Below are 25,332 nucleotides of genomic sequence, written 5' to 3'. Positions count from 1 at the left end.
GCTCACTTCATCTCCAGCTGCTGTGCCAAACCCTCCTTCCCTGCTGTGGTGAGTTCACACCACCCAGGTACCTGCAAGCAAATGCTTTCCAAAGCCAAAATTCCAGGCTTTCTTCTCAAAAATACTGGGATAAAGCAATCTAACCACTTACCTCACTCACATCTGTGTCCTAAATGTGGAGCACTGTCCCTGTGCTGACTTATCAAAACATCCAATTCTCTCATTTCAACCTGTCCTAAAAAAAAAAAAAAAGATATCTCCTGGATCTCTTGCAAGTGGAATGAACAAGAAAAAAAATAGAAGAAGAAATATAAGGAAAGGGAAAACTAATAATGCCTTTTCTAATTTACCTATATGCAAAAGCTCAAGCAGAGTTTGGGCAGTGTGTTGCTCTTGTATTGCTTCACCAAGGGGTGCCTAAATGTGTCTATAGAACAGCCACCTTTGGGTGAGTTTCTTTAGGGTATCAAAAGTACTTCAATATCAAATTTAAATAGTTAAGACCAAAGATCTGCCTGTGATATTCTTGGTAGTACTGGAAGCATCACCTACCTTTCAGAGGGGATTTCTTCAGCTGTGCCACACACTTGGAATGATCCTTACAAAGGTGCTTGTTTGTATCCATTCAGTTCTCCAATTTAGCAATCAAAAATCCTTTTCTAACTGGTTTGCATAGAATTTAAATAAGAATTGTCTGGGGAGGGGGTGCTTCTTGCATGCAGTAAAAAGTTGCTTCTGTGCTGGGTCACAGCAGAACCTCTGCACCATCCCTGTGCCACAGCTGTGGGATCTGTTCCTTGGAGCTCTGGGAGTTTCACAGAGGGAGCACCTCCCTGCTGTGCCAGAAGTACCTGCCTTGGCAAACAGGATTTTCAGGTTTATTCTCTGTAACTCTACAGGTTCTTCTGACACCACCAAATGCTGGGGCTGGCAGGGGCAGTCCCAGGCTGTGCTGAAGGCACCAAGGGCAGCTGTTCCCTGGGAATGTCTTCAGCTCCCATGCAAGGGAAGAACATCTGCAGGGAGAGGCTGCTGTGCCCCAGTGCCCCTGGCTCTGCAGTGTGCTCAGACAAGGCAGGGAGGGAGAACAGCTCCTGCTGGGAGAGCCACAAGGTAACACATCCAGTGGGTAATGTTTTGTGTCTCTGTCCCTCCTCCTCTGGGATTTAATCCCAGCCCCTGGTTTATTGTAGGATTGCTAGATTGGAAAAGACCCCCATGATCACCAAATCCAACCTTTGAGAGCTCCACCCTGCCCTCTAAGCCCTATCACCAATGGCCACATTGACTCGTGTGTCTGAATGTTTTTAAACATGTGTGATACCTGGGAAGAGCCTTTCCCCTCCACAGGGAAGCACAGAGGGCTTCTCCTCCTTGTTCAGAACTATGTTCACATCTGGATGGTCAGAAGCACTGGATTTTGTACCACTACACGTGACCAAAACCTGCTTTTTCTTTTTGACTCTGCTTCACAAATTACAGGGTGTTAATAAAGTTTGGCAGTTAATCCCTGCCTTCAAGGGGATGGGAAGAAAACTGGAATATCACACACTTCCTCTAATAGAAATGCCCAAGCAGCTCCCTCTGTGCTAATGCTGAGAGCAGCTCCCCAGATCCAGAGCCTTGCAGGAGGAACACCAGGAATTCTGGGCAGCCCAGCTGGGGCCAGGCTGGAGCTCAAATAATCACTGAGCTGCACCCACCAGTGACTCTCCAGCTCCTGGGGATGGGCAGCTCCTGGGGATGGGCAGCAGGGACAAGTCCCTCCTGGGCTCCTGCTTCTCACCCTGCTCTCTGCCCAAGCCAAGGCAGGAAGGCCCCAAACCAGCAAACTGCTGTGGAAGGAATGCTTTCCCAACTGGAGCTGCTGGAATTCCTGTCAGCACCAAGACAATCCTTTCCACTGCTCAGCTCACAAACAACTAGCCAGGAGGGCAAGGAAACCAAACCAAGCCAACCCTAATTTAAACAATTAGAGAATTAATCATCAGCGCACTAAGTAGTATTTAGACAGTGAGTTCAACATATGCCACACTGATGCCTTCAGCAGTTGCCAAATAGAATTAGAAAACTAACATTTATTAAATCAATTTGAATTTTAATATACATTTCAAGAATGTGGCAGCATAAAAGGAAATGTTTTTAGAAACAACCTGAATCTACCATTTGCAGTTTTACATTAACCATCAGGGCTCTCCTGTCGGCGCTCCGAACCACTCTTGACCTAAGTTCTCCAACTTTTGGTACCCACATTGAATGCAGCAGTGAGATAGTAAAGATTCCAAATACTCCCACATTTCTGGAGCAAAGGTACTTTGTATTTAATTTCATGAAAGTCCTAAAAATGTACCATCAACAATCTCAGCAAAACTCTGAACAGCTCTGCAAAAGCATTCCGACACAACCCGTGCTGTGCAGCCACTCCCAGACTCCGGGTCGCTGCTTCGCTTACATGTAGTGGACTAATAAACAGATTTACATTAGTAGGTCACGATCAAACCACCAAATTAGAGACTGGTAGGATCCCTCTGGGTCAACACAAAAATCACATACAAGTTTAACTAAATACATTTTAATAGGACATCGTTAAATCTCATGAGGGCTAAAAAACACAGATCTTAGGTACTTGGGTTGGCAAATAAAGACAAGAATACTAAGAAGCATTTTCCACCATTTACTCATTATCAAAAATATTTTTCAACTCTTCTTGCAAAACAAAAACAAAAAAGTACAGACTGGACACGTACATCACATTTTTCTTCCTATGGCTTTAACCCCCCACCCTGCCCACCCCACAAAAAAGACGGGGGGAGAAACAAACCAAAACCAACAAAAAGCTCTGACCACATTCACAGAAAATGACACCATGGTACACTACAAAACAAAAGGAGGTGCCATTTGTGTCCAACGGGTTTTGCTCATTTCTCGGTGAGGAACCGTCATTGTACGTGCTTTGTGCCAAATCAAAGCACACCCAGCGCCGGGCCGGAAAGCACCGCGGGGGCTGTGCCTAAGGAAAAGGGGAGATGGAAGCAGGAAAGGAACTAAAAAATCCACACATCATTTAACATGCTGCTGAAACAGGAATGGCCTTTGTATCAGACAGTAATGTTTGTGTTCAAGTCAGCCCATGTTTGGGTTGTGCTCTATCATTCCAAGAGGAGAATTTCTACTTTCACAAAGCAATCTCAACATTTTAGGCTTCCAATGAAGCCCTGAAGGCACAACTGAATCTTGTGCCTGCACTTGTATTTAGGGATTGAGCTGAAATCAACCATTTTTGCACAAAGCTGAATTCCTAAGAGGAATTCTTTCACTGTAACACTTTTCCAGATAAGCTCAACAACTTTGTGTTATTTTTCTATTTTCGAGCCTTTTGGCCCAGGTTGAAAAGCAATGACCTTCCAAAGCTGCTTTCAACATTTTAGCAAAAAGTGAGATAGGTTCAGGGTGGAGTGAGTTATAGATAGCTTATTCTGTTTAGCAAACACCCCAAAAATTTGACCTTGATAGCCCTCGATCCTGTGCCCTGGCTGGGAGGTGCCTGTCAGCAGGGAACTCCCCTCCGTGGGAGGGGTCCCGGCTCTGTTACAAACCTGATCAAACAACCCCCCCAGTGGTGAAAAGTGCTGCAGCATCTCCCTGGAGCCCTGGCACTGATCAGCACCAGAGGGGGGAAAATCAGCCAAGGACTTCCTGTAACCCACAAAACCCCTTCTCTTCCCCAGAAGCAACAGCAGTAAAACAGCAGGAACTTGGGAAAGGGAGAGGATGGTGCTAACAGAACTCGAGCCTTTGAAGGCTACCAGTGATGTTCTGCCCCAGCCCAGCCCCTCAGTGACTTGTCACACACAGGGGGCTGGCACAGAGGGGCAACTGAGCAGGGAGGTGACCTGTGAAGTGTCAGGAAGACAAACCCCAAGGATGATGATGCCATTACTAGGACAGGGTATCCAGGCTGGAGCTCAACCTTTGCACCCACGTGACCCTCCTGAGCCTTGCCTGCAGCCTGAGATGCCTTTTGGCCTGCCAGCTCAGTATATTTATTAATCTATTTTAACTGTATGCTGTTCAGTGGAGGGCACAACCAATTCTCACAATCACCACTACCTACCCTTTCCAGAGTGTATCCCCCAGCTCGTGCTGCCTTTCCCACAGGAATGTCAGGTCATTTCCTGCTCATGGTGACTGTAACCCATCAAATAATTATTTCTCTACACCATCACCTAGCACAGTTGAGATGCACTATCTAGATGCTACATTGAAGCCGAAGCTTTGACTGAGCACAAAGCATGAGCAAGTACAATGAGGTCAATATATTCCTTGTCAAAAGATCTTGTGATAAAATCATTTACATCAGCAATCCATCTCAAACTATGAGGTGCTGTAAGAACTAAAAACAGTTTTAGGGTAACTCCTCCATTATCTGCAACTATTTCCCAGACACTAATACACAGAACATAGCAATGAAAAACACTTGATACAAGTGATCTAAACGCAGGAGCTCCAGCAAGTTAAACAGAACCATAGCTGCCTTAAACCTGTAGCAGTTCCCCTACGGATGGCAGGGAAAAGAAAGAAAGGTTTAACAGTCATATCTCATGTCTATAGCTTCATCCAAACTTTTCTCATCGTGTGTACTGGCAGCTATAAACGTCGTTACTGGTGACCCTGTCACATTGATTACACTGGTGCTTGTGCTGGCATTGCGCACGGCAATGCTTGTCACATTAATGCCCAAAGTAAGCCGAGTCTGCTCCAAGGCCTTTTCTGGCACTGCAAAGGCCTCCAGCTTCTTCTCCCCGTTAGCCATGTAGGAGTTTTGGCAGCCACGGCATATGCAGTCAAGGCAGGCTTTGCGGTTAGAGTAGCAAGGGCAGCGTTGGCCACGGCATGTAAGAACACTTGGATTTTGGGTGGCACGACCACATTTACACCCTTTCTTTTCTTGTGGCTTTTTATACACAGTTTTCGTTGGGCTTCCTGGCATAACGTTACTGCTGGGAACTTTCTCCTTTGCCTTGTCTTTTGTTTTCAGCACCCCCGGTTTGGCTTTCGGGTGGGATTTCTTAGGGGCATGTTCTAAGTTCTTTTTCACGCTTTTGTTAGACAGGAGCACAGTTTTACTGATTTTGGGAGTAGTTCCTCCATTAGGTACAGTCGCAATAGGCTGCAAAGACATTTTATTTTCCTGTTTGACCGTCACGGGAGCCGACGCTCCCAGCGTCGGGCCGCAGATGATGCTGGAGATGGGCAGGGGCTGAACCTTCTCGCTGTCGCTTTCGGAGCGAGAGCGCTTCCTGTTCAGCTTCACCACCTTGGGCGTGGCTGCCGTGCAGGACAGCCCGTGAGGAGAAGCATCCGTGGCCATGAAAATGTTATGGCTGAGGGGAGGGGGGGAGAGCTGCAGGAAGGGGCCGTTGGCCACGTTGGCCTCCAAGGCGGGCTGCAGGTTGGAGTCGCACACCTCGCCGCTGGACACGGTCTCCAGGCTGCGCAGCACCTCCTCGACGCTGAGCAGCAGCGACCCGCCCGGCTTGATGTCCTCGCTGAAGCCGCAGATGTCGATGCCCGCGGGGCACAGGTCGCTGGTGGCCACGGTGTCACACACGGGCTGCAGGCCGCCGGGGATGTCCTCGGTTTTGATGTAATCGCCGGTGCCGCACACGTCGATGGCGCTGGCGTGCTCGGGAGAGGGGATGCTCACGCCCAGCTTCTCCACGGCCAGCCCGTTGCAGGGGGGCAGCCCGTTGATGACAGAGCCCCGCAGGTCCAGGCCGGGGGTGCTCTCGGGCAGCGCCGTGAACCCCCCGGGCGCGTCCGTCGCCAGCTCCGAGGTGGAAGGGACCGGGGAGTGCGTCAGACACAGAGCCAGGGCTGCGTCCGAGGACTTCTCGGCGTCCTCGTGGAGCGGTGCCCCATCCTTGAGCAGAGCCAGCAGGTCTGCAGAGCAATCCACGGCCTGGATGATGTCCCGGGCCAGCGGCGTCTGCGTGATGTACTCGCACAGCTTCTTGTAGCAGTTCACCAGGATGCTCAGCTGCTTGTTCTCCTCAAACTGCTCGTAGTCCTTGCACCAGCTACACGAGGGTTTCATCATCATCTTCTTGCCTTTACACGTTTTGCAGACATAATGCTGACAATTGGAGTTGGTAGGAGCAATAGGGTCTTGTAGCAAATTTCCTGCGAGAAAAAGGAAAAGGAAGATTACAATGGACTTAAGGCAGGTTTCTGAGACATTATTGGATGAATTTTTTATACTATCAAAAAAGTTACTCAAAAAGTTGAAAAACATCCCATCCAAACAACTGCCTGTACAAATTCTCACGGCTGCCAACCTGGTTTTAAAACACTAGATAAAATTAGAAGAAAACCTTCACACCACAATTTGTTGTGTGCTGCAGCCTTTAGAAACATTCTCAACTACAACACTACTGATTGCCTTCTCCCCTTCAGCTTTGTCCACAGAAATTTACAGAACATACAAGATTTCTATAAATTTACCAAAAGTGAAATAATAAACTCCCATGATAACTTACTGCAAAGATTTTAATGGAATTAGTAAAAACAAATGGAACAGAGCAGAGAGAGGGAAAACCCTGAAAGGAATGTAAAAATTATGAAATATCCACCCCTAAAGGGAAGAAGACACGCAGACTTTGTGTTATTTTTCATTTAACATTTAGTGAAACTATAAGAATAAACTATTTTTTTCATATTTTACTGTTTAAAATAAAAAACTAATAAAAATCAGCTACTAAAGGAACCCACACATCCCTGACAGCCCAGAAAGTTTCAGACCCCCAGCACTGACAGTCTGGAAGATTTTGTCTGCAGATCCCCAAAACTGTAAAAACCTGGAAGAATGGTTTTGGTTTTCCTTAAGAACAACTCAAATATTACCTAAGGATAAAATATGAAAGAACAAGTGAAACTAAATTCTGTATAGAAACAATCCAACTGGCTCCTATATCCAGAAAGTGACAGTGTTGCTTTGCTATTTCCAGGCAGCTCTAGGCCAGAAAGATATTCCATCTCCTAAATTAAATTGCAGAGTAACTGTAGTCATCCCCAGCAACAGGGCTCCCTCCCCTCCCAGCAGCACATTCTCAGCTCTGATCAGACCTTTCTCTCATAAGGAGCCTCTGCTGGATGAGTTACAGCCATCAGGGAATTCCCACCCAGCTTTTCCAAAGTGAAAACAATCTGCTGCAACAAGTGAATAAAATTAAACAACTTGGGAAGAGGAAGCAAACTGCATGTATCAAATCAGACTGGGATAAAAACCCCAAAATATCAAAGATATTTTCTCTCATTGCTCACTTCTCTGATCCCTTTTCCCTGCATTCCCTGATCCCCCTTTGGGAAGGGGCTGCTCCCAGTCCTTCACCTGAGCCATCATTCAGTAGGTGTGGCTGGATGTAAACTGGGTTTTGAGCAACAAATCCCAAGAGTCAGTGCTCAGGTTGGCATTGCACAGTGATTTTTAATAAATGGAGAGGAATCCAGTTGTTCAGCAAGCTGGCACAGAATGAGCCCTGCCCTGTGTGACAGTGTGACAAGACCCCACCAGGAGAAGACAAAACACTCATCACATCAAGCTGGGAGGGTTTAAAGCCAACAGATGGAACATGAAGTCACACAGTCCAACCTGCAGGGGGAATTATTGGGTTTTTTCCCAAGTTCCCTTGACATGACACATAAACAACACAGGCAGAGGTGGCCATTGTGCTCCTAAGATGGAACTTGATTTCAGGAGAAAAGTTCCCTGAAGAGAACAAAACCAAAACTTGAAATCCCACCAGCTCCTCAAAGAGGTTCTGTCCTTCAGCAGAGTTCCACAACAATGGTCCAGCCCCCCTGGATCCTGAGTCCAACAGGACAGCAGGAGCTGTGCCCTGGCCAGTGCAGACACTTCAGAGTCTTAGAACTACAGTGCTCCCAGGGCAAAAGCCACCAGCATTAATTAATTCCCAATTAATTAAAGACACAAAGCAACTGGGTGCACTCCTCATCCACCAGTAGCCTCTCTTGGCTCCTTAGGACAATAAGGCTGAGTTATGCTTTGCAGAACTAAAATATTTCAGAGATGGCACCAAATAACAAGATACCACCTTAACTTTTAATTAGATTTTCAAAAAAGGCATCACCAACAGTGTGTTTTATTTCTCCCAAAATAAATTTGGCTGAAACTCCTGAATAAGTACAAATGCTAAAAGAAGATATAGGAAAATTTAAATTTCTGGAGGCTCTGAGGGAAAAACCAGACGGACTGACAAGACAAAACACTTCACATGCTCTCACTGCCAGGAAGAACAGAGCAAGTTCTACTCCCAGTAAATGCCAGGCAACCTACACTGGAGAGACATTAGGAATTGCCTGAGCTGTGGGAATATTTTCTGTTTCAACTATCTCATTGAATATTCATTCTTCAAAGTTTCTCTCTTGTATGGATTCTGTGGCACTATCACTCTCTTCAGTCTTAATACTGACAAGTTTAAAAACAAATGTCAACCATGAGATGCTAATTTCCCATAAAATTAAGTTTCATTACTTTTAATACTCAGGGAGGGGCACTAAGTCAGCAGCACTGTCCCACAAACAGCAGCTGAGCCTTTTTGGAACCTCGAGGTTTGGCAAGGCCAAGATCTCACTTTTGCCTGGTGGCCATCAGTGCTGCCCTTCTCTAGAAATTTTAAAATTTGTATCTCCATGATAAGGAGAAGGGCCCTGAAGTTAATATTTTTTCATGCTTATAATTTGGTACTTCTCTAAGCTAAATGTAGATTTTCATTTTATTGTGCAGCCACTCACCTGCATTAGACCCCCCCCCCCAATTACTCACTGCAGACCTACAGTTCCACAGCCCTGTGTAGCCTGGTGCTGTCCTAAGGGGTTTATCAATACACCAAAAGCAAAATTGTGTTCTTATAAAGCCTCCAAAACGAGACTTTCCTTCCACATCAGCTCTTAACTATGCTGATTTCAGAAAGGTTGACTACATACATTCCTTAAGATCAGCACTTACAATTAATGAGGAGCATGTACAGAGGAAAAACTTTTAATATATTATTTACCAAACACCCCAGCTGATCTGGAAAGGCTGTCCTGGGAGGTGGAGGGAGGTCACTTGAACCACACTGAATACTTCCTGCTGCGGTGCTTAATGAGCATTTCACAGCTGCAGGGACAAGGGGAAGCATCTGCAAATTGTGTCTCTGAGACCAAAGGGAGGAGAAGAATTGGGAATCAAAACAATTGTTAGGTGTCTGTACCCAGCAAATATGCTCCTAATGGATGAAATTCACTGGGAAGAAAGGCTATTCTCACCTACCCTCAGCAAAGGCAGGAAAGGGCTAAACACAAATATCTAATTTAGGGTCCTTGGAAATGCTACTGGAACATTAATCACTGAAAATTATCTTGGCTTTTCCAACAACCCAAAGTCTTAAGAATTATTTAATTATTAAATCTTAATTTCATGAAGTAAAATAGAAAAACTTAAGTCAAATTGTTTTTACAAATACAAATTTATCCCTGGGGTTGATCACCAGAAGCGCTCTGGTGCTCAGCCAGCACTGGGCAGCCATGGCACACAGGAGGAGAGGGCAGCTCACCCACCAACCTGTGCCCATCAAACAGCACAGGCAGCACCACCTTGTTTATAAACCACGGCCACAGAAACAGAAATGCTGAGCCTCTCCCAAGCTCTGAGGAACGGGAAGCTCTTCCCAGCTGAGGTTTCACACACAGACTTGTGCATGCCAGGGACCCCAAATCCACAGCTGGAGCTCTGACAGCTGCACTGCTGTACTGTCAGCCTCTTCACTTTGGGATTAAACATCATCTGATTGTTTCTATTAAAACAATTAACAGCCAGAAAGCTCCAACAACTCGTCCAAGCTTCAGGAGCTCCTGCAGGACAGGAGCTGGATCTCAGAGTGTGACACCACTGCTCAGGGGTTTGTCTCAGCCACCCCTCTCCTGCAGCTGCAGCACCATGGGAAGGAAAAGCCTGAACTGCTCCCTGCCACTGCACACAGCATCCTCTCACCCAAGAAACGATCAGCTGGAGCCCACTGAAGAATGAGCAGCAGCTCAACGAGGCTTTAAAGCAAAACACAACAGAAAATCCCCTCACAAAAGCAGCGTTTCCCGAGTTGGATAAACCCCCTAAAAGCTCTATTTGCAAAACTATCTGACGACAGACAGGCAGGCATATGATGAGCAGCAAAAAGGTCTGTCAGCCATCTGCAGAGGAATACAACAAATGTGTGGGATCTGTTTTAGAGGGGTGGGAGATGTGGGTACTTCCTAGAAAACAAGAAAACTGAACACATTCTGACTCACAGAGATTACTGCATGGACATGACAGCAGAGAAAGGTCTCACACATCCCCAGCCCTAACAGGGCTAAGTCTCACTTCCAGACCTACACTGAGGACGGGCTGGACCATGTTGGATTTGATGCATTTCACCAAAACTGCACCAAAGTCAGGAGCCAGAGTCCCCAGACTGATGTCTGTCCCACCCCTGCCCTAGCAGCTGTCCCAGACAGTAAAACACTGGGCAGCTCCTCTCAGTGAAACCTGCGGGATGCCCTGTCCCCAGTGTCCCACCCCCTGCACAGCATTCCCAAAGCAATTCCCAAAACGTGCTCTGAGACACAACCACATCTCTGCAATATTCCAGGGGCACAGCTCTGAACCCACAGCTACAGAACATGGAACAGAGCTAAGGGCAGTTCACAACAGCACTACAGATGTGTGATCCTTTCATGGGCTTTGACACAAGGTTCTGTACAAAGAAATTGTACAACTCAGCCAAAAAGTAGAAACAAAAATGTTCCCCAAGATTCCCAGCACAGAACTCTGAGAAACAATGAGAGTTTCCCTGTGAACTATGAGAAATGATTTCTTCCTGCAAACACCACCTTGCCCTTAGATCACCCCAACCACACCACCAGAATTTGACCAAGACATCCACAAACACTTATAAATTCCTTGCTAGGTGTAATGGAAATGTGGAGGACACAAAAAAACCCACTAAACCGACCCCCCCCCCCACACCCAGTCAACTAAAAATACTTATTTCAAAATTTTTTCAGAGAAAACATTTTGCTGGCTACTGAGTATTTCTGCACATCCTCCATGAACACACAACTATGAAAAAATTGTTAAGACATTATTACCCTCATATAAGGACAGTTGTGAATAATGAATCAATGTTTGTATAACTCTCTGACAAAATAAAAACTGCACTGTTTTTGCCTGAACACCCTGGGAGCCCAAATTAACCATGATCAGAGGACAGGCTATTTTTCTTCCTATCTGGAGATACAGTCAATCTATTTAGCTAAAGTTCAAGGGAAAAAACTCCAACAAATTGCATTATAACTGCAGAAGGGACCGACTGCCTTGTTCTTTGAGTTCACCCCCCACATAAGACACAACAGAACATTTTTACTAAATCCTATGTCAAAGTTATAGTTCTGTTTGAAAGTCCTTGTGTTTACAAAATATCTGGAAAAATTCTAAATGTATTTTTAGCAAACTAGGTGATAAAGCTCAAACTTTGAGGCTTTAAGAACATGGATAAATTCATCTTTTTCACCACACAGTGTAAAATTTTCACATAATGATGTTTTCCAAAAGTCAAGATTGCTGTATTTTGAGAAGTTTCAAATAGCAAAGTTACCATTTCTCCTATGGGTATAAGATAATAACATGTTACTAAGCTGCAGAAACACTCATAAGAGTTAGAACTTCCTTTGGAAGTTATAGATCAAGTTCATCACATTCCCCAAGCAATCAAAAAGCAATGTAAACAATTTTTCTACACCAAGCAGAAATGCTGGAACATGAGAATCTCGGAGTGAAGTGCTGTGCAAGGCACAGTGCAGAGGGAGCCGTGGGCAGGCTCAGCAGACCCCAACACCGAATTCCAGCACTGCAGGGCCTCCAGAGGACCCCAACACCGAATTCCAGCACTGCAGGGCCTCCAGAGGACCCCAACACCGAATTCCAGCACTGCAGGGCCTCCAGAGGACCCCAACACTGAATTCCAGCACTGCAGGGCCTCCAGAGGACCCCAACACCGAATTCCATCACTGCAGGGCCTCCAGAGGACCCCAACACCGAATTCCAGCACTGCAGGGCCTCCAGGAGACCCCAACACCGAATTCCAGCACTGCAGGGCCTCCAGAGGACCCCAACACCGAATTCCAGCACTGCAGGGCCTCCAGAGGACCCCAACACCGAATTCATCACTGCAGGGCCTCCAGGAGAGTGGGAAACCTGTGCTCTCTGCAGGGCACCGAGCTCAGCACAGGCTGTACTGCCATCACTTCCCAAGCCACTGCCCAGCCCCAGGGAATGTTTCCTGCCCTTACTAAAGCTCCAACACAACATCCAGGAATGCTCAGTCCGTACTGAGAGGCATGACTGTAAATCTTGGGGAGCAAAGCAAACAGAGGCAGAGGAAGGTGCTGGAGTGCTGCTGCCCGGGATGGCAGAGCTCAGCCATCCCAATACAGACGCCTCCTGGCAACACATTAACTCCTCTCTAAACACTCGGGAACACAATCGCTTCAATCAATATCCTCAGGCACCACCAAAGCCATCCATCACCTCCCAGCTCCTCTCCAATCCCAGCAAAGACAGCCTGCAACTCTCTTTGAAGTCACTGTCACCCAGCTGAGGGGACCACAGCCACTTCTCTTCCTACTCAATTTTCCTCTAAGGCAGAGGAGTATTTTTAGTTTAGAAACCAATTTAAATTCTACTGGCAGAACTTTCTGTTATCAAAACTTCTGCAGTACAATGCAGACATCCTTGACAAAGCAGTTCTCCCAGGAGTCACACACAGGGTTTGAAAACAGGAAAGGGAAACGAAGTTGAGTAGGGAGATTTTAAGAGGAAATCACCCAACACGTTCTTGAGTAAAACCTGGTGTATACAGAGATGTGTGACTGGACATTTTATAGACAATTATAGACCAAGCACAAACAGAATACCTGCAGCAAAAGGTGTTTTCTCCACAAATTCAGAAGTGCTTTGGCAACCATTCATGACCATTTTTAAGGGGAAAATCGTGTACTTTTAAAAACTACCAGTACTTTTGTTTACAGTATTTCTCATAACTGAAAACAGAGGAAAGAAGAAAATGTCAATGGAGAAAATACCTAAAAAACCCCACAGAGACAGACCAATTTTCAAACATAAAAGGCAGCTCTGATCTGGTAGCACAGATCATCAATCAGCCTTCACTATCCTCAACCTTGGAAGAATGGACAAGGAAGAAGTCCTAAGCTAAACTTTTCCATCACAAAACTTTAAAAACTCGTGGTTTTTTCACTCTAACACTCTGTTATCCAAGCTCAACTTAGCCATGGCTCACATCCCAAATGGAAACTCCAGTATCATCCATATAATTAAGATTTATTAGAATGGGAATTTGTTTCATCTCCCTTATTTCATGTCTGTGACAGGAAACTGAATTTTCCAGGAAGTTTCCATCTGTTTAGGTGTCGCTCAAGTATCTCCCCTTTGAGGGAAGTTCAGTGCAAGTGTCCAGGCCCAGTTCCCACCATTTCCCAGGACAGAGTGCAGCCCCCAGCCCAGAGCTCTGCCTGGGACCTGGAACCAGGAACCACAGCCCAAGAGCTGCTGTCCAGGGAAGGGCACTGGGGGACACAGGAACTGCAGAAGCAAAGGAGAATCACCTCAGAGAGAGGAGAGGAAGAGAAGCCTTCACATGGACAGAATGGCACAAAGTGGAAAATTTTACACAACTGTATCTCACCGACTATGGAGACATTGCAGATCTAGTGCCAAGTATAATTGATTATAATACGTATTTATATTGTACACTCCATTCAACTTTGGCAGTATAAAACTCTCAAAACAGGCTATTGCTTTTACACAAGAGCAGGAGGGAAATAACATCCTTACATTAACCTTTATATAGAAAAACAAAAGTTAACAGTTTTTATTTTACTTTTTAGGCAATTCATGCCACTGCCCATGCTTGGGAGTTGCTTCCACAATGCTGCTGCAGCACTGAGCCTTCAACCCCTGGCTAAAATCATCAAGGGCTGCCCCAGAACACCGGATGGGCTCTGTGAGGTACCAGTCTGTGCTGCCGTGGGTTTCTTTGTTCCTCCCCCTAATCTCCCTAAAGCCACATGTTGTCTCACATCCCCTTACTGGGATTACAGGATGTTTAAGACAAGAACTGTATTCTCATCCTGTATTTCCCAGCACCAGATGGGGTCCTGGCCAAGCATAAAACGTTGTCCTGCAGCCCTGCCAGCTTCCAAGAGCTCTCTCAAACAGCAATACCCATCTTTCACATACCTTTGAAATACCTTTCAGAGATTCCATAATGAAGTTTGCTATGGATAATAAGCTAAGCTGATCTGACTGGCAATCCTATCTCTTACAAGCATTTCAGAGAGGGCTCTTAATGCTGAAAAGACCAATGATTTGCAGTTACCTGAATGGTATCTGAACCAGAGAATGGCACTGCTAAGGTGTTTATGCAATGGATAGCACCTTTAAAACATAGAAGTTTGTTGCATAAATTCTACTACACTATTTTTAAACTGAATGTGTGTTATCATGCAATTTTATAATAATAATTTTATTCTAGAGGTTGAAACTTGTATTTCACATCCTCAAAACACACAAGGCACAGCCCTTCTGCCTAATGCACACTTGGGAGCAGTTATTTTCAAGTTTTAAAAGCTCTAGGAAATATTGTCTTATACATCCCTATAAAAGAGTGATGTATTACCTACAGCACTGTCCAGGAAACTGTCACATGATCACACTGAAATCCTAGAAATGCACACACAGCTGTCCCAGCTATAGAACTGAGCCCTTATCACCCATCATGAGGCAAGAGGGAGACCTTGAATCCACCCAGAACTGATTCAGCTGACTTGCACTGACATACTGTATTTACATTTTGGCTTTCTACTGCTGCAACTCCATGTGTGCCAATCTGAATCTGAAATCAGAGCTTTAATTAGAACTTCATAATTATGTGGGTCCAAAAACTTCTGCCACCCCCTGGTGTAAAAGACTATGGGATCACAAGGAAATGAGCTGGCTTATGCCTCGTGCTTTGGGAGCTCAGTGGAAGCCCAGCAATGTTAGCTGATTTATGTAGCTAGCACTCATTTCTCCTAAAAACAGCTCCCTAAAATTAAAGGGACAATCTGGACCATGGAATTAACACCTACAGCATAACAAAGCATTACAGAATGCACTCAAGAGAGATTACACACTGAGAAAAAAACTGATGACATAAGGAGCACTAATTTGTGGAGTAACTTCCCAAGGGAATTCCTAGAAGTCCAGCACTTGAGACTTTCACCACTGCTGATACTTCCTGCAGCAGTTCTCCAACAAAGCACTCAGCACTTTACAAAGATCCGTGCAAGCAAAGTACCAGACACTCCCAGTTCCATGTCCATGGACCCAGAGCCAGGTGTTTGGGTCTCATGGTCTGAACAGACAAACAGGGCAGCAAGAAGGGAGCATGAGAAAAGCTTTCAGGCATTAACACAAAAAAGCCAACCCAAACCCACAGTGCCCAGTTAGCTCAGCTGGTCAGAGCAGGGTGCTGAGAACACCAAGGTTCTGTGCTCAGCCCCTCCATGGGCCATTCACTAACATGCCATGGCCCTTGTGGGTCCCTTCCACCTCAGAATATTCTGGGATTCTGGCAGAGTGGTCACAGTGCTCACTGTCAGGATCTCTCAATGTAGCCTTTACTTCAGTAATTAGACTTTTACCTTTTAAAACACCAAAGCTAAATGGCTGATAGTTGTACAAGGTTTCATGACCTTAAATATTCAGCAGGTATCAGAGGTGCAACAGCTCTTAGCACTAAGAGAAAAGGAACACAAAAGCAAATGAGAAAAAGATGGACTGGCCTTTACCAGTCTGAACTGCAGATTGGTGACACTGGGAACAGCAGAGTGAGCAGTTCTGTGTGGGGCAGGCCCACTCCCCCATGGCCACCTCAGGCCCTAGACAGACACCTGAGTAACTCTGTTTTACTGCATGGCTCCACAGAGAGTGTGGAATTTACTGAGGGCCCTGGATACTGACACACCACAAACAGGAGTCCAGGAGGCACAGATAAGACTGGTTAATCAGCTGTAAGCAAAACATTTCAAATAAACAGCAGCTACAGTTATCTGAAAGCTAGCCACAGTAGGAAAAAAAATATAGACCAAAGGAATAACCCAAATATCCAAAGAAAATAAAGAGTCAAGAGAGAAAGCAGAACCATCAAGAGGTAGTTTTTAAATAGGAATATCCATGGAGGCACAAGGAAATAGAAAAAAACAAACTAAAAGCCTGATTTGCTCTACAAAACTGAGAGTGGCAGAAAAACCAAGCAAAAAAAGCTGAAGAAGGGGGGAAAAAGCTCAGGAATTTGGGCAGGGACAAATTAAAGATAGACAATTTCAACAGCACAGAGTGTAAAACTAAGATTGCAAAAGGCCAAGAAGGGAAGAAGGCAAGGCAAGGAGAACAAAGACCGTATTTCAGAAGACCAGGCTTAAAGTGGAGAGAGCACAGCAATGCAAATATCTTAGTAAATAAAATCAGAACGATATTTGCATATTTTTTGGCAAAAGCAGTCTGGTGAGTGACCAAAAGCAGGAGGAATTTATAGGAAGAAAGCACAAATGGGGTTGGAATCAATCGGGCCTAAGGTGATAAGAAATAAAAAGCAGAGATGCATCAACACTAGCATCGGGATTCCAGGAGGAAAAATCCTTAAGACAAATTACTTCAGGAAATGACGATGCAGAGATCCTGGGAACGGGCTCCCTCCTTCCCAGTGCAAACAGATCTCTATTTTCAAAGACTTTAAGTGGGAGGAGCCAATAGCGAGAGGATAGGAAGCATCTAACGCTACTTTAGCCGTCTCAACAGTTAAATCCTGATCTGAAAATAAATAAAATATTTAACTTTCTAAACCCCAGTAATTCAATTCAAATCCAGTGTAACACACACATCGGTATCGACAAACACAGCGAACATAAAACCACTCTGGCAGGAAAATACAAACACAAACAGGGCAGGACTTAAAACTACCAGAGGAAAAAAAGGAGATTTCAAAAAATTTAACAACCAAGAGGTCTAACAGGTCAGAGCCCCCTCCCGACACTGACCAAGGCTTCAAAGGGAAGTTCAAGGAAATCTAACAGTTTATTCCAGAGCTTCCTCCCAGGAACGGACACATGCCCCCACTCCGTAAACACAGCAGAATGCAATTCCTTCCCAGTATTCCCCAGCCTGTAACACCGAAATTCCGGACACTGCCTTTGCCCACGGCACACAGAACGCTCTTTTCTGGGGGACAGGAGTGGGAAAAACCCAGCAGACTTCCAGCCTGTTCGTTTTTTATGGTAATTATCGTTACAGAACATTTATCTACTAGGCACAAAAATCCAAAATCAATTATTGTTTCCTGGCTTTCAGTCGGAATTACTTATTGTTTACATTTCAAGGAGTGGGGGGAAAAATTACAAAGTTCCTCTTCCCCTGCCTCTACGGTCTGCATTTCGTTTGGGGTATCTTTTACCACACTCGCTCTTAGTCATCGCTTTTTTAAAGCGATTAACTCCACTACTCGGGGTATTCCAACAACCACTGACAACCGCCGTACCCTCGGTGAAGCGGTGACCATAATAAAGCGCTGCATTTCGAGGCAAACACTCTCTGCGCGCCGCCACCGCCTTGGCAGCGTGCGCGGCCGCCGAGCCACAGCCCCTGCCGCCTCCCTGCCCTTGTGACCGGCCCTGCCCGCGGCTGCCCCGCGCCGGGGGCGGGTTCAGCCCGGCCAGTTCCCACTCCGCCGCTCCCGAGCTGCGAGCCGCCCCCCCGGCGGCCGCGGCACCGGCCCCTCCGGGCCCGGCAAACTTTGCCGGGAGCTGCCCCGGAGCGGGCCGGGCGAGGCCGAGGCAGCCCCGGTGCGGGCCCAGGGCCGTGCGGGAGCCCCGGGGAGGCTCATTGTGCAGGAACAAAAGAAAGATCCTCACCGCACACGCAGCAGGAGAGGGACTGCCTGAAGTAGGGCAGGAGCTTGTTAATCTCGGAAAAGGACTGGGGGTCCGCCGGGTCGTAGTTGAGCACCAGGCGGCTCGCGGACACGTAGAGAGCAGTGGCATTCACCGGGTTCATCGCCGCCGCTCGCTCGCCGCCGGCTGCGCGGTGCGAAGAAGGTCTGCGCGGGCCGCGGGGGCAGGTGGCCCCGGGGCGGGGGCCGGCCGGGTGTCACCTTGGTCCGGGGCCACCTGGAGCCGCGCGGCAGCGGCGGCGGCAGCGCGGAGGCCGCGGCGGCCCTGCCAGAGGGGGCCGCGCCGGCTCCTCCTCCGCCTCCCGCGGGGGAGGCCTCGCTCCGAGCGGCGGCTCGGCCCGGGCGGCAGCGGCGGCGGCGCTACTGCAGGTCCCTGCGGGCCATACCCGCCCCGCCGCGGGGCCCCTGCTGCTGTCGGCGCCTCCCTCAGCGGCGGCCCGGCATGGCGGCGGCCGCAGGCAGGATCCGCGAACGGGCGCGGGGCGGCGGCGGGGCCGCGCTGCCCGATGCGGCGGGAGGGCGGCGGAGGCACCCGGGGTTCACCGCGGCCGCATCACCGCGGCGGCGGCGCCGCCTCCTGCGCGGGGCCGGTGGGCGCGCGGGCAGGGCCGGGCGGGCCGCGCGCGCTCCGCGGTGGCGCCGTTAGATCCGGCCGTCACTGCGGGGCCATCGCCGCCGCCCGCGCCGCGCATGCGCGCCCGCAGCGGGGCGGGGGGGCGCCGGCGCCCTCTAGCGGCGCTCGAGCCGGCAGCGGGGGCCGCGCGCAGGAGGGCGGGAGGGGCGCGCGCCGCCTCAGCGCCCGCCATGGGCCCCGCGAGCTCTCGGGGCTCGGCACGGAGCCCCGGCCGCGCGCGCCGCCTCACGCGCCAGCGCCCCCGCCCCGCCGTGTCTCCGTTTCCCCCTCACGGCGGCCGGGCGCGGACGCCGCGTCCCGCCCCTGTCATGGCGAGCGCCTCCGCTCGGGCCGAGGAAGTGGCCCCGCCTCTGCCCTCAGGCCGTGCTGGAACCTGCGGCCAGGCCTGTCAATAGCTCGGGCTCCCGGCTGACGCACCGGGCCCTCCGCCCGCACGGAGCGAGGCCGGGACCTGCGGGGCCTGGCAGCTCTGGGGAGAGGTGGCGCGGGAGCTGCGGAGAGCACAAACCCCTCAGGACATCGCCAGCCTCCCACACGCGGCTCTGTGGGCAGAAGTCATTCACAAACGTTCCTGCTGGAGACCCCACGTATAATACAGCAGTGGATGCACAGGCTGAGGGCAGGTATGACCAAGATATAGGCACAGGCCGGACTTTTATGGAGGGAACTTGTTTTGTTTTCGTGCGTAAACACCAAGGCCATTCCACAGACTTCCAGATCCTGTGTTGCTACACTGCCAGCACCATCGGGCAGCCCTCTCCCTCCTTCTGTGTTTGGTGTTTTGGGGAACTGCCTGACAGAGCTTCTCCTTTTTCCCACAGTGCCCTCTGTGTTCGCTTAGAGTTGCCCATGTAAAACTAATCAAGGAGTTCCACCTCTATCTTTTAGTTCCTTGTTTACTTCATGAATCCCCCCACTCTTTCCAGCCCAACACAAAATGAGTGTACACACAAAATACGGGAATTTGGGTCTTGACTCCAAATACTCATTTAGCACTTGTGGTCCTCACCAAGCAGCTCATTCCCCACTTGGCACTGTTCCCACACAGCCCAGGTACAGCCCGTGTGGGTGCATCTCCATGTTACCACACAGATTGCAATGCCCAGCAAACACTCAGTAGCCATCTCTGGACTGTAACTCCTTGCAGACAGTGAATCCCCAACCTGACTCCACTCCAAGGCACAGCATCTTCATTCTCACCCTCAGCCTGCTGTTACATTGCTTGTAAAATGCCCAATTCCCTCTTCAGATTACTGCCAGGAACACCTTCAGTGCTGAACCAAGCCAACAGACTGAAATAACATCCAGAAAATTCCCACCATGTCCACATCCTCATACACACCTCCCTGAATCACATCCTCTGCCAAACTCTGAACACACTTTGTCCTGAGCACTCCCAACCCCTCCCAGCTCCCTCTCATGCTGCTCTGGCTCTTAGGCAAGGAACTTAACTTGCCACCCAACACCCAGAGTTTTACCAGTCTTGTCTAATTTCTGGGATACACTCCTTTGGGTATCATCCACAGCCTGGGATTCAGCAGTAGGGTTCCAACCTCAACATCCCCATCCACAGCATTAACCTGCACTATTCTGTCTCTCACTGATGGAGCTAAATGAGTAGCTCTGGATTCTACCTAAGAACAATTGCAATTCTGGCAAGACAGAGAATATAAACTCTCTAGAACTACAAGGAATTATTACTCTTGAAAATTATGGTAATAATAGAATATGAAACTGCAAGAGTAGCAAAACTGACTAGGTCATAACTTTTAGACCAGAGGAAGGCCATAGTGCTTTTCTATGCCCCATCATTGCTGGCTGATCTGCTGAATTTCACTTTTTTTCTATGCAGACCCTTGAGTTCATTTCTAACAGTGCAGCCCAAGCAGCAGATACATTTTTCCTACCTCTGTTGGTCATTTGTTGCAGTCTGTCAGCATCACCATCCTGCAGCAGGAGTCCTGCTGTCTCAGGAGGGTGCGTGGGGGCCTCAGCTGTTTGTGACCACTGTGGCAAGTGGGGTGGTGACAGTAACTGTGAGGGGCTGAGTGCCCCCCCAGCTCTGCAGCCTCCTGCCCCAGGGCTTGGCTCAGCCCTGATGTGCTGCACCTCTGTGACCCCATCAGGTGCTGAGAAACAGCCAGGTGGGGAAAAGTTCCTCTTGAGCCTTCTCTGCTGTGCCTTAGGAGCTCCTTTGCGGCCTGAGAGCTGCCCTTTTGCTGCTCCCTGACTCTGTGTCTGCCCTGCTGGCTGCCTGCTTTGCCCTTGGAGCTGCTCCTTGCTGCACATGGCTGCTCCTCAGGGGCTGGCCCTGCTCTGCTCTCCTCACCCAGGTACCATGGCACTCCTCCTTGTAGCTGCTCCCCTGCCCTGCCTGCCTTGCTCTTACCTCCCTGGCTCCCCTTTCCCTGCACTGGCCACCTTTGCTGCTCCATCCCTCATGCTAACAGCCTTGTGGGACCAGTCTCCCTCCCTGGCCACTGGTAGGTGCTTAACTTTGAACAAGCACTGAAACTCTCAATAAACCATTGAGTAAATCTCCTTTCACTGGAAAACAAGGGTGGAATAGGAATGTTATTTCATTTTCCAGTTCCTATCAATGCTCTGTGTTTGGGAAAAATGAGACTCCTTGTTGAAATTAGGTTAGAATAGTGCCTATTAACTCTGCAGACACAGATACCTGTGTTAATGGCCCAGGTCCTTGGGTGATAGCTTTTGTTTCTTCCCTACTTGAACAGAATAAACATTTAGATCTCAGTGAGCAGTCCTTTGTAAATGCCTAATAGAGAACATGAGGTGTTCAAGCAGCTCCCTGTGTTAAGTTCCTTCTGCTGTGGAAGTGGTGCATCCTAAAGTGTCTGATAACTGCAGCCCTACATCTTTAAGGGAAAGGTATCAACTGAGTAGGAAAAAAATACAGCAAATACACTGCCTCTGAAAACGTGGATGTGAATAAAATGGTGGAGTTTGGTTGTAGTTTTGTTAGGGAGTTTGGTTTTTCCCTCAGCAGGCTGCCAATAGCAAGCTTGTTTCTAATTGCTCGCTTGTTTGACTTGATGTAGGCTTCCTTCTGTGTCACTGCATTTGGAGTACCATGAGGAAAGGCAGGCTAGGACCACAGGGATTGTAACAGTTCCAGCAACACAGTGTTTTCTGGCTGATGCTATTAATGAATTAACAGAACAAACAGGTAATCACAGTAACTGCAGAAGAAAGGAACATGAAGCATGCCCCCCACAGCCTCTAAGAGACACAGACTGACTTTTGCCAGAAAGCAGTCAGAGGAGTTTGGGATGGCTGTCACAGCCCTGCAGAGCCTGTGGCCCTTTCTAAAGTGACCCCTGGCTACCTGCTCACCCCTGTTACTATCCCAACACAGCTGCAGAGACTGCTCCTGCAGTACAAGCTCCACCAATTCCCTTCTTTGTGCCTTTTTCATTTGCCTTGAATTTGTCTTATAGGATTGCCCTTTTAGTTTTGTAACTCCCAAATATTGCAGGGGGTGTCCAACCATGCCATGCCTTTGGAATCCTGGTAAAGCAGAGCATGCTGGTACTCCCACTCCATTGGTTTTGCCTCCCTTTTATATTCATGAACAAACCATAGACTTCACCACTATAACAAATTTCTCCTCAGTGTTCAGAAGTATTCTTTTATGTTATTCCAGAGTGGCCACACTTTTCAGAAACATATTCCAGTTGCTTACTAATCTCTTACCAACATCCCTCTCTGAGAATTGCTGGTTTTGTTTTGAGAGGTTCACACCCACAACACCAGGGACCCCCTTTTTTATTGATTGTAGGAGTGGTCGCAATGGCCCTTTCATTCAAGTTCACCTCCACATATGATAAAGCCAATTTCTGCTTTTTTATTTGGGTCTGTTTTTTGCAAGCAGCTTTTTTTTTTTTTTTTTTTTTTTTTGAGGGAATGAAACAAAACAAAAAAGGCATCTCCATTATCATTCTTGAGACCTGGAATAGTGCAGTACAATTTGTGTCTTTACTGGTAGGAGGAATTCCTTGTTCTAAGCCAGAACATTTCTTATCTGTTGTTGGACATTGGAATTTTCAATGTTGTACAGTTTTATAGCAGTGCTGTTAGACCCACCAGTTCTTTGTAACTGTGTGTGGGGTTTTGTTTGTTTGGTGTTCTTTGATATTTTTAAACTATCTACTGCTTTCAGAAACACCCAGCAAATAATCAGGAATCTGTTTGTGGTTTGGATTCCCAAGGCCCTGAGAAGGAAAATTCCCCAACAATTTTAAGGTCCTTGGGATCTCAGTACAAACCCCACCCACTATGTCACTATTGTTAAGGGGGTTGCTTATTGTTCTCCACAAGCCAATCCCCCACAATTCATTTACTTCATTTGGGGCATATATTTGAAGGGAATTTTCATAGGATGAATTTGTAGGGCATCTCCTCCAGCATTTATTGTTCAGCACAGCTTTCTCTTTCAGTTCTCCCAGCCCTTCCCCAGTTTGAACCAGGCTAGTGGGTGTAGCTGCAATAGCTTTTCTCCAGCTGTGTGAGCATGTCTGGCCTAATAATTGTTCTATTTGAATCAGCATCAAGTATGTGCATTTTGCATATCATATTAGATCTTTGGTAATCAAATTCCTCCTCTTGTTATTAAATTGTATAAGCAGAAGTTAAGAGATACATCTGTGCAACTTTGAAGTTCACAGAAGGTGAGCTCAAATCCCCTTTTCAGTTCTTTTTGCCTTATAGTTGTACTTACATGAACCATGTGAGTGAACTTTATATTGCAGCTAATGAAAAAAAATCTGTTTAGCTTACCTCTCAAAAGTGTCACAACACACATTCCCAATATGGATGTCAGAAGCACACAAGGAGGGCATTGATAGAGCTCACAGCAGTCCACCTCCTCACTGAAGCTGTTCATGTTTTTCTGATGTTGCTAAACAGAGAAATTAAAGTTCTTCTCTGGATACAGAGTTGTAAATCCAAAGGCAGCTGTTGCTAGTTTAGGCTGGGGGTTCTTGTTGGTTTCCATGTGCCAGGAGGATCCTGTGCCCTCTGCCAGTCCAGTGCAGTGCCACTCTACTCGTGCTGTGGCTCTTACACCTGTTTGCCAGCTCAGCTTTGGGAGGGGCACGTGGGCAAGTTCTGCATTTGCATAAATTAATTGGCATAATTGAGCTGGCTGTTCACTTTTAATTCCAGGAGCATCGTGCTCTTCCCTGCTGCCCTCTGAGCTGTGAGGTTGGGAAGTGCTACAGAAACTCACCCAGGGAGCCCCTCTCTCAAAAACAAAACAAATCAAATTAGCTCAGTGGTTTGTTTTACTGTTATGACTTAAGCAGGGATATTCTGGCCCTTCTCTTTTGGGGCCTACCTGTAAGTGGGACAGAAGAGCTGCTGAAAACACTGGCTTTGCTTGTTTCCTTAACTGCCTTGTTCCCAATCTGGACAAATTAGTGTTACTGTGACTTCCTAAAGGTGACTTCTTAGATCCATATGTCCTCTGTGCACCTCTTTTTTGAGCAGAGCATTTCTGGTGTCCTGTAGTGAGAAGTGTTGTGCCTGATGACAGAGAGATGCTTAATTCCTGTGGTGTATTTCCTTCTTCTGAAAGTGTAAGACCACAACTACATCTTTCAATAGGTCCTTTGTAGTGACCCCCTGACACACACTTCATCTTCACTCTGAGGTGTTCTGACTTTTTTGAGAAACCAGTACAGACTGATTATTTCACTGTATCAAACAAACAGTATGAAGTTCTCCTTTTAACAATGTGATACAAGTACTTGATAGTTGATTAAAATATGTAATTCATAGGATATCTTGCTGAGACAATCTCACATGGTACAGCATGTCTGATGTAATCACAACAGTCACTTCTGGCCTTAGTATCTATAAATCCAGTTTTGGAGATCTGCTCCTTTGCTGAGTGCCCAGCTCATCTCTGATGTGGGTTGTGAGTCTGCTCTAAACCTGTGCTTGCAGGAGTGCAGGAGTTTTGTCAGAACAGGACTCTCACTTTGGAACAGCCCAGAGCAAATGGAGATGATCTGGGATTAGCACTAAATAGTTGAGCTGATTCTGAGCCAAACTGCTAATGCATAAATACTGGTTCAACTCTGCATGTGCTCCAGTTTAATTTGGGTTTAGGGATTATCCTCCCCTACATACAAGAATGTGCCTCTTACACACCTGAGTTACCCCTCTGATTTAAACACATCAGCTGACTTTGGCCTTGGCTGGTTCCCTACAGCAATACAAATTGATAATGGAAGTGGGTTTTATTCCCCTCTACTGTTTACCAAAACCAAGCACAAATTACTATTTGACTGAATATGGAAAATGTGAATATCAGGAGACTGTTTTCTCATGCTTTAAAGTCCTCTTGTAACTGGATTTGGCCTCAAAATTCTTGCTTCTCTTTCACTGATTTTCATTGTGGGGACTTACTGAGAAAGTGCCTGGAGAATTTTCAGTTTCTGATGCATCCTTGTGACAATCTCTAGCTTGACAGTTCTAACAGTATTGAACTGTACAAATGACTGTCAGAACTAGTCTGGTATCCTGCTTCCAAAAGCAGGCAGTAACAAATATGAAGGGAACAGTAAT

The 25,332-nt window shown here is 47.3% G+C and overlaps 2 protein-coding genes across 3 annotated transcripts in view; one reads left to right on the top strand and one right to left on the bottom strand.

The window, feature by feature from the left end:
* Positions 1–2,077: 2,077 nt before the first annotated feature.
* Positions 2,078–23,754, bottom strand: MSL2 (MSL complex subunit 2). Of its 2 annotated transcripts, none has more exons than XM_059479026.1 (2): positions 23,539–23,754; positions 2,078–6,183 (listed from the first exon to the last, which is right to left on the bottom strand). In XM_059479026.1, exons 1-2 carry the CDS (start codon positions 23,642–23,644, stop codon positions 4,586–4,588), a joined length of 1,704 nt encoding a protein of 567 aa, XP_059335009.1. In that variant the 5' UTR covers positions 23,645–23,754; the 3' UTR covers positions 2,078–4,585. The 2 variants fall into 2 exon arrangements, with proteins under 2 accessions (XP_059335009.1, XP_059335008.1); XM_059479025.1 differs by lacking the exon at positions 23,539–23,754 and adding an exon at positions 18,067–18,412.
* Positions 19,253–25,332, top strand: part of PCCB (propionyl-CoA carboxylase subunit beta) — a 31,133-nt gene continuing 25,053 nt past the window's right edge. Inside the window, exon 1 of the mRNA XM_059479028.1 lies at positions 19,253–19,361. The gene's annotated coding sequence lies outside the window, so the exon portion shown is untranslated. The remainder of the gene's footprint in view (positions 19,362–25,332) is intronic.

Source organism: Ammospiza nelsoni, chromosome 10 (assembly GCF_027579445.1).
Source record: "Ammospiza nelsoni isolate bAmmNel1 chromosome 10, bAmmNel1.pri, whole genome shotgun sequence".
NCBI lineage: Eukaryota > Metazoa > Chordata > Aves > Passeriformes > Passerellidae > Ammospiza > Ammospiza nelsoni.
The sequence above is the reverse complement of the archived record's forward strand: the minus strand, read 5'-3'. Positions and strand labels throughout refer to the sequence as shown.

Excerpts from the sequence above, each read along its gene's own strand:
- MSL2 (XM_059479025.1), bottom strand. The coding sequence starts at position 18,208 with ATGAACCCGGTGAATGCCACTGCTCTCTACGTGTCCGCGAGCCGCCTG. Across the intron at positions 6,184-18,066 it reads CCTCTCCTGCTGCGTGTGCG|GAAATTTGCTACAAGACCCT; the intron begins GTGAGGATCTTT and ends TTTTTCTCGCAG.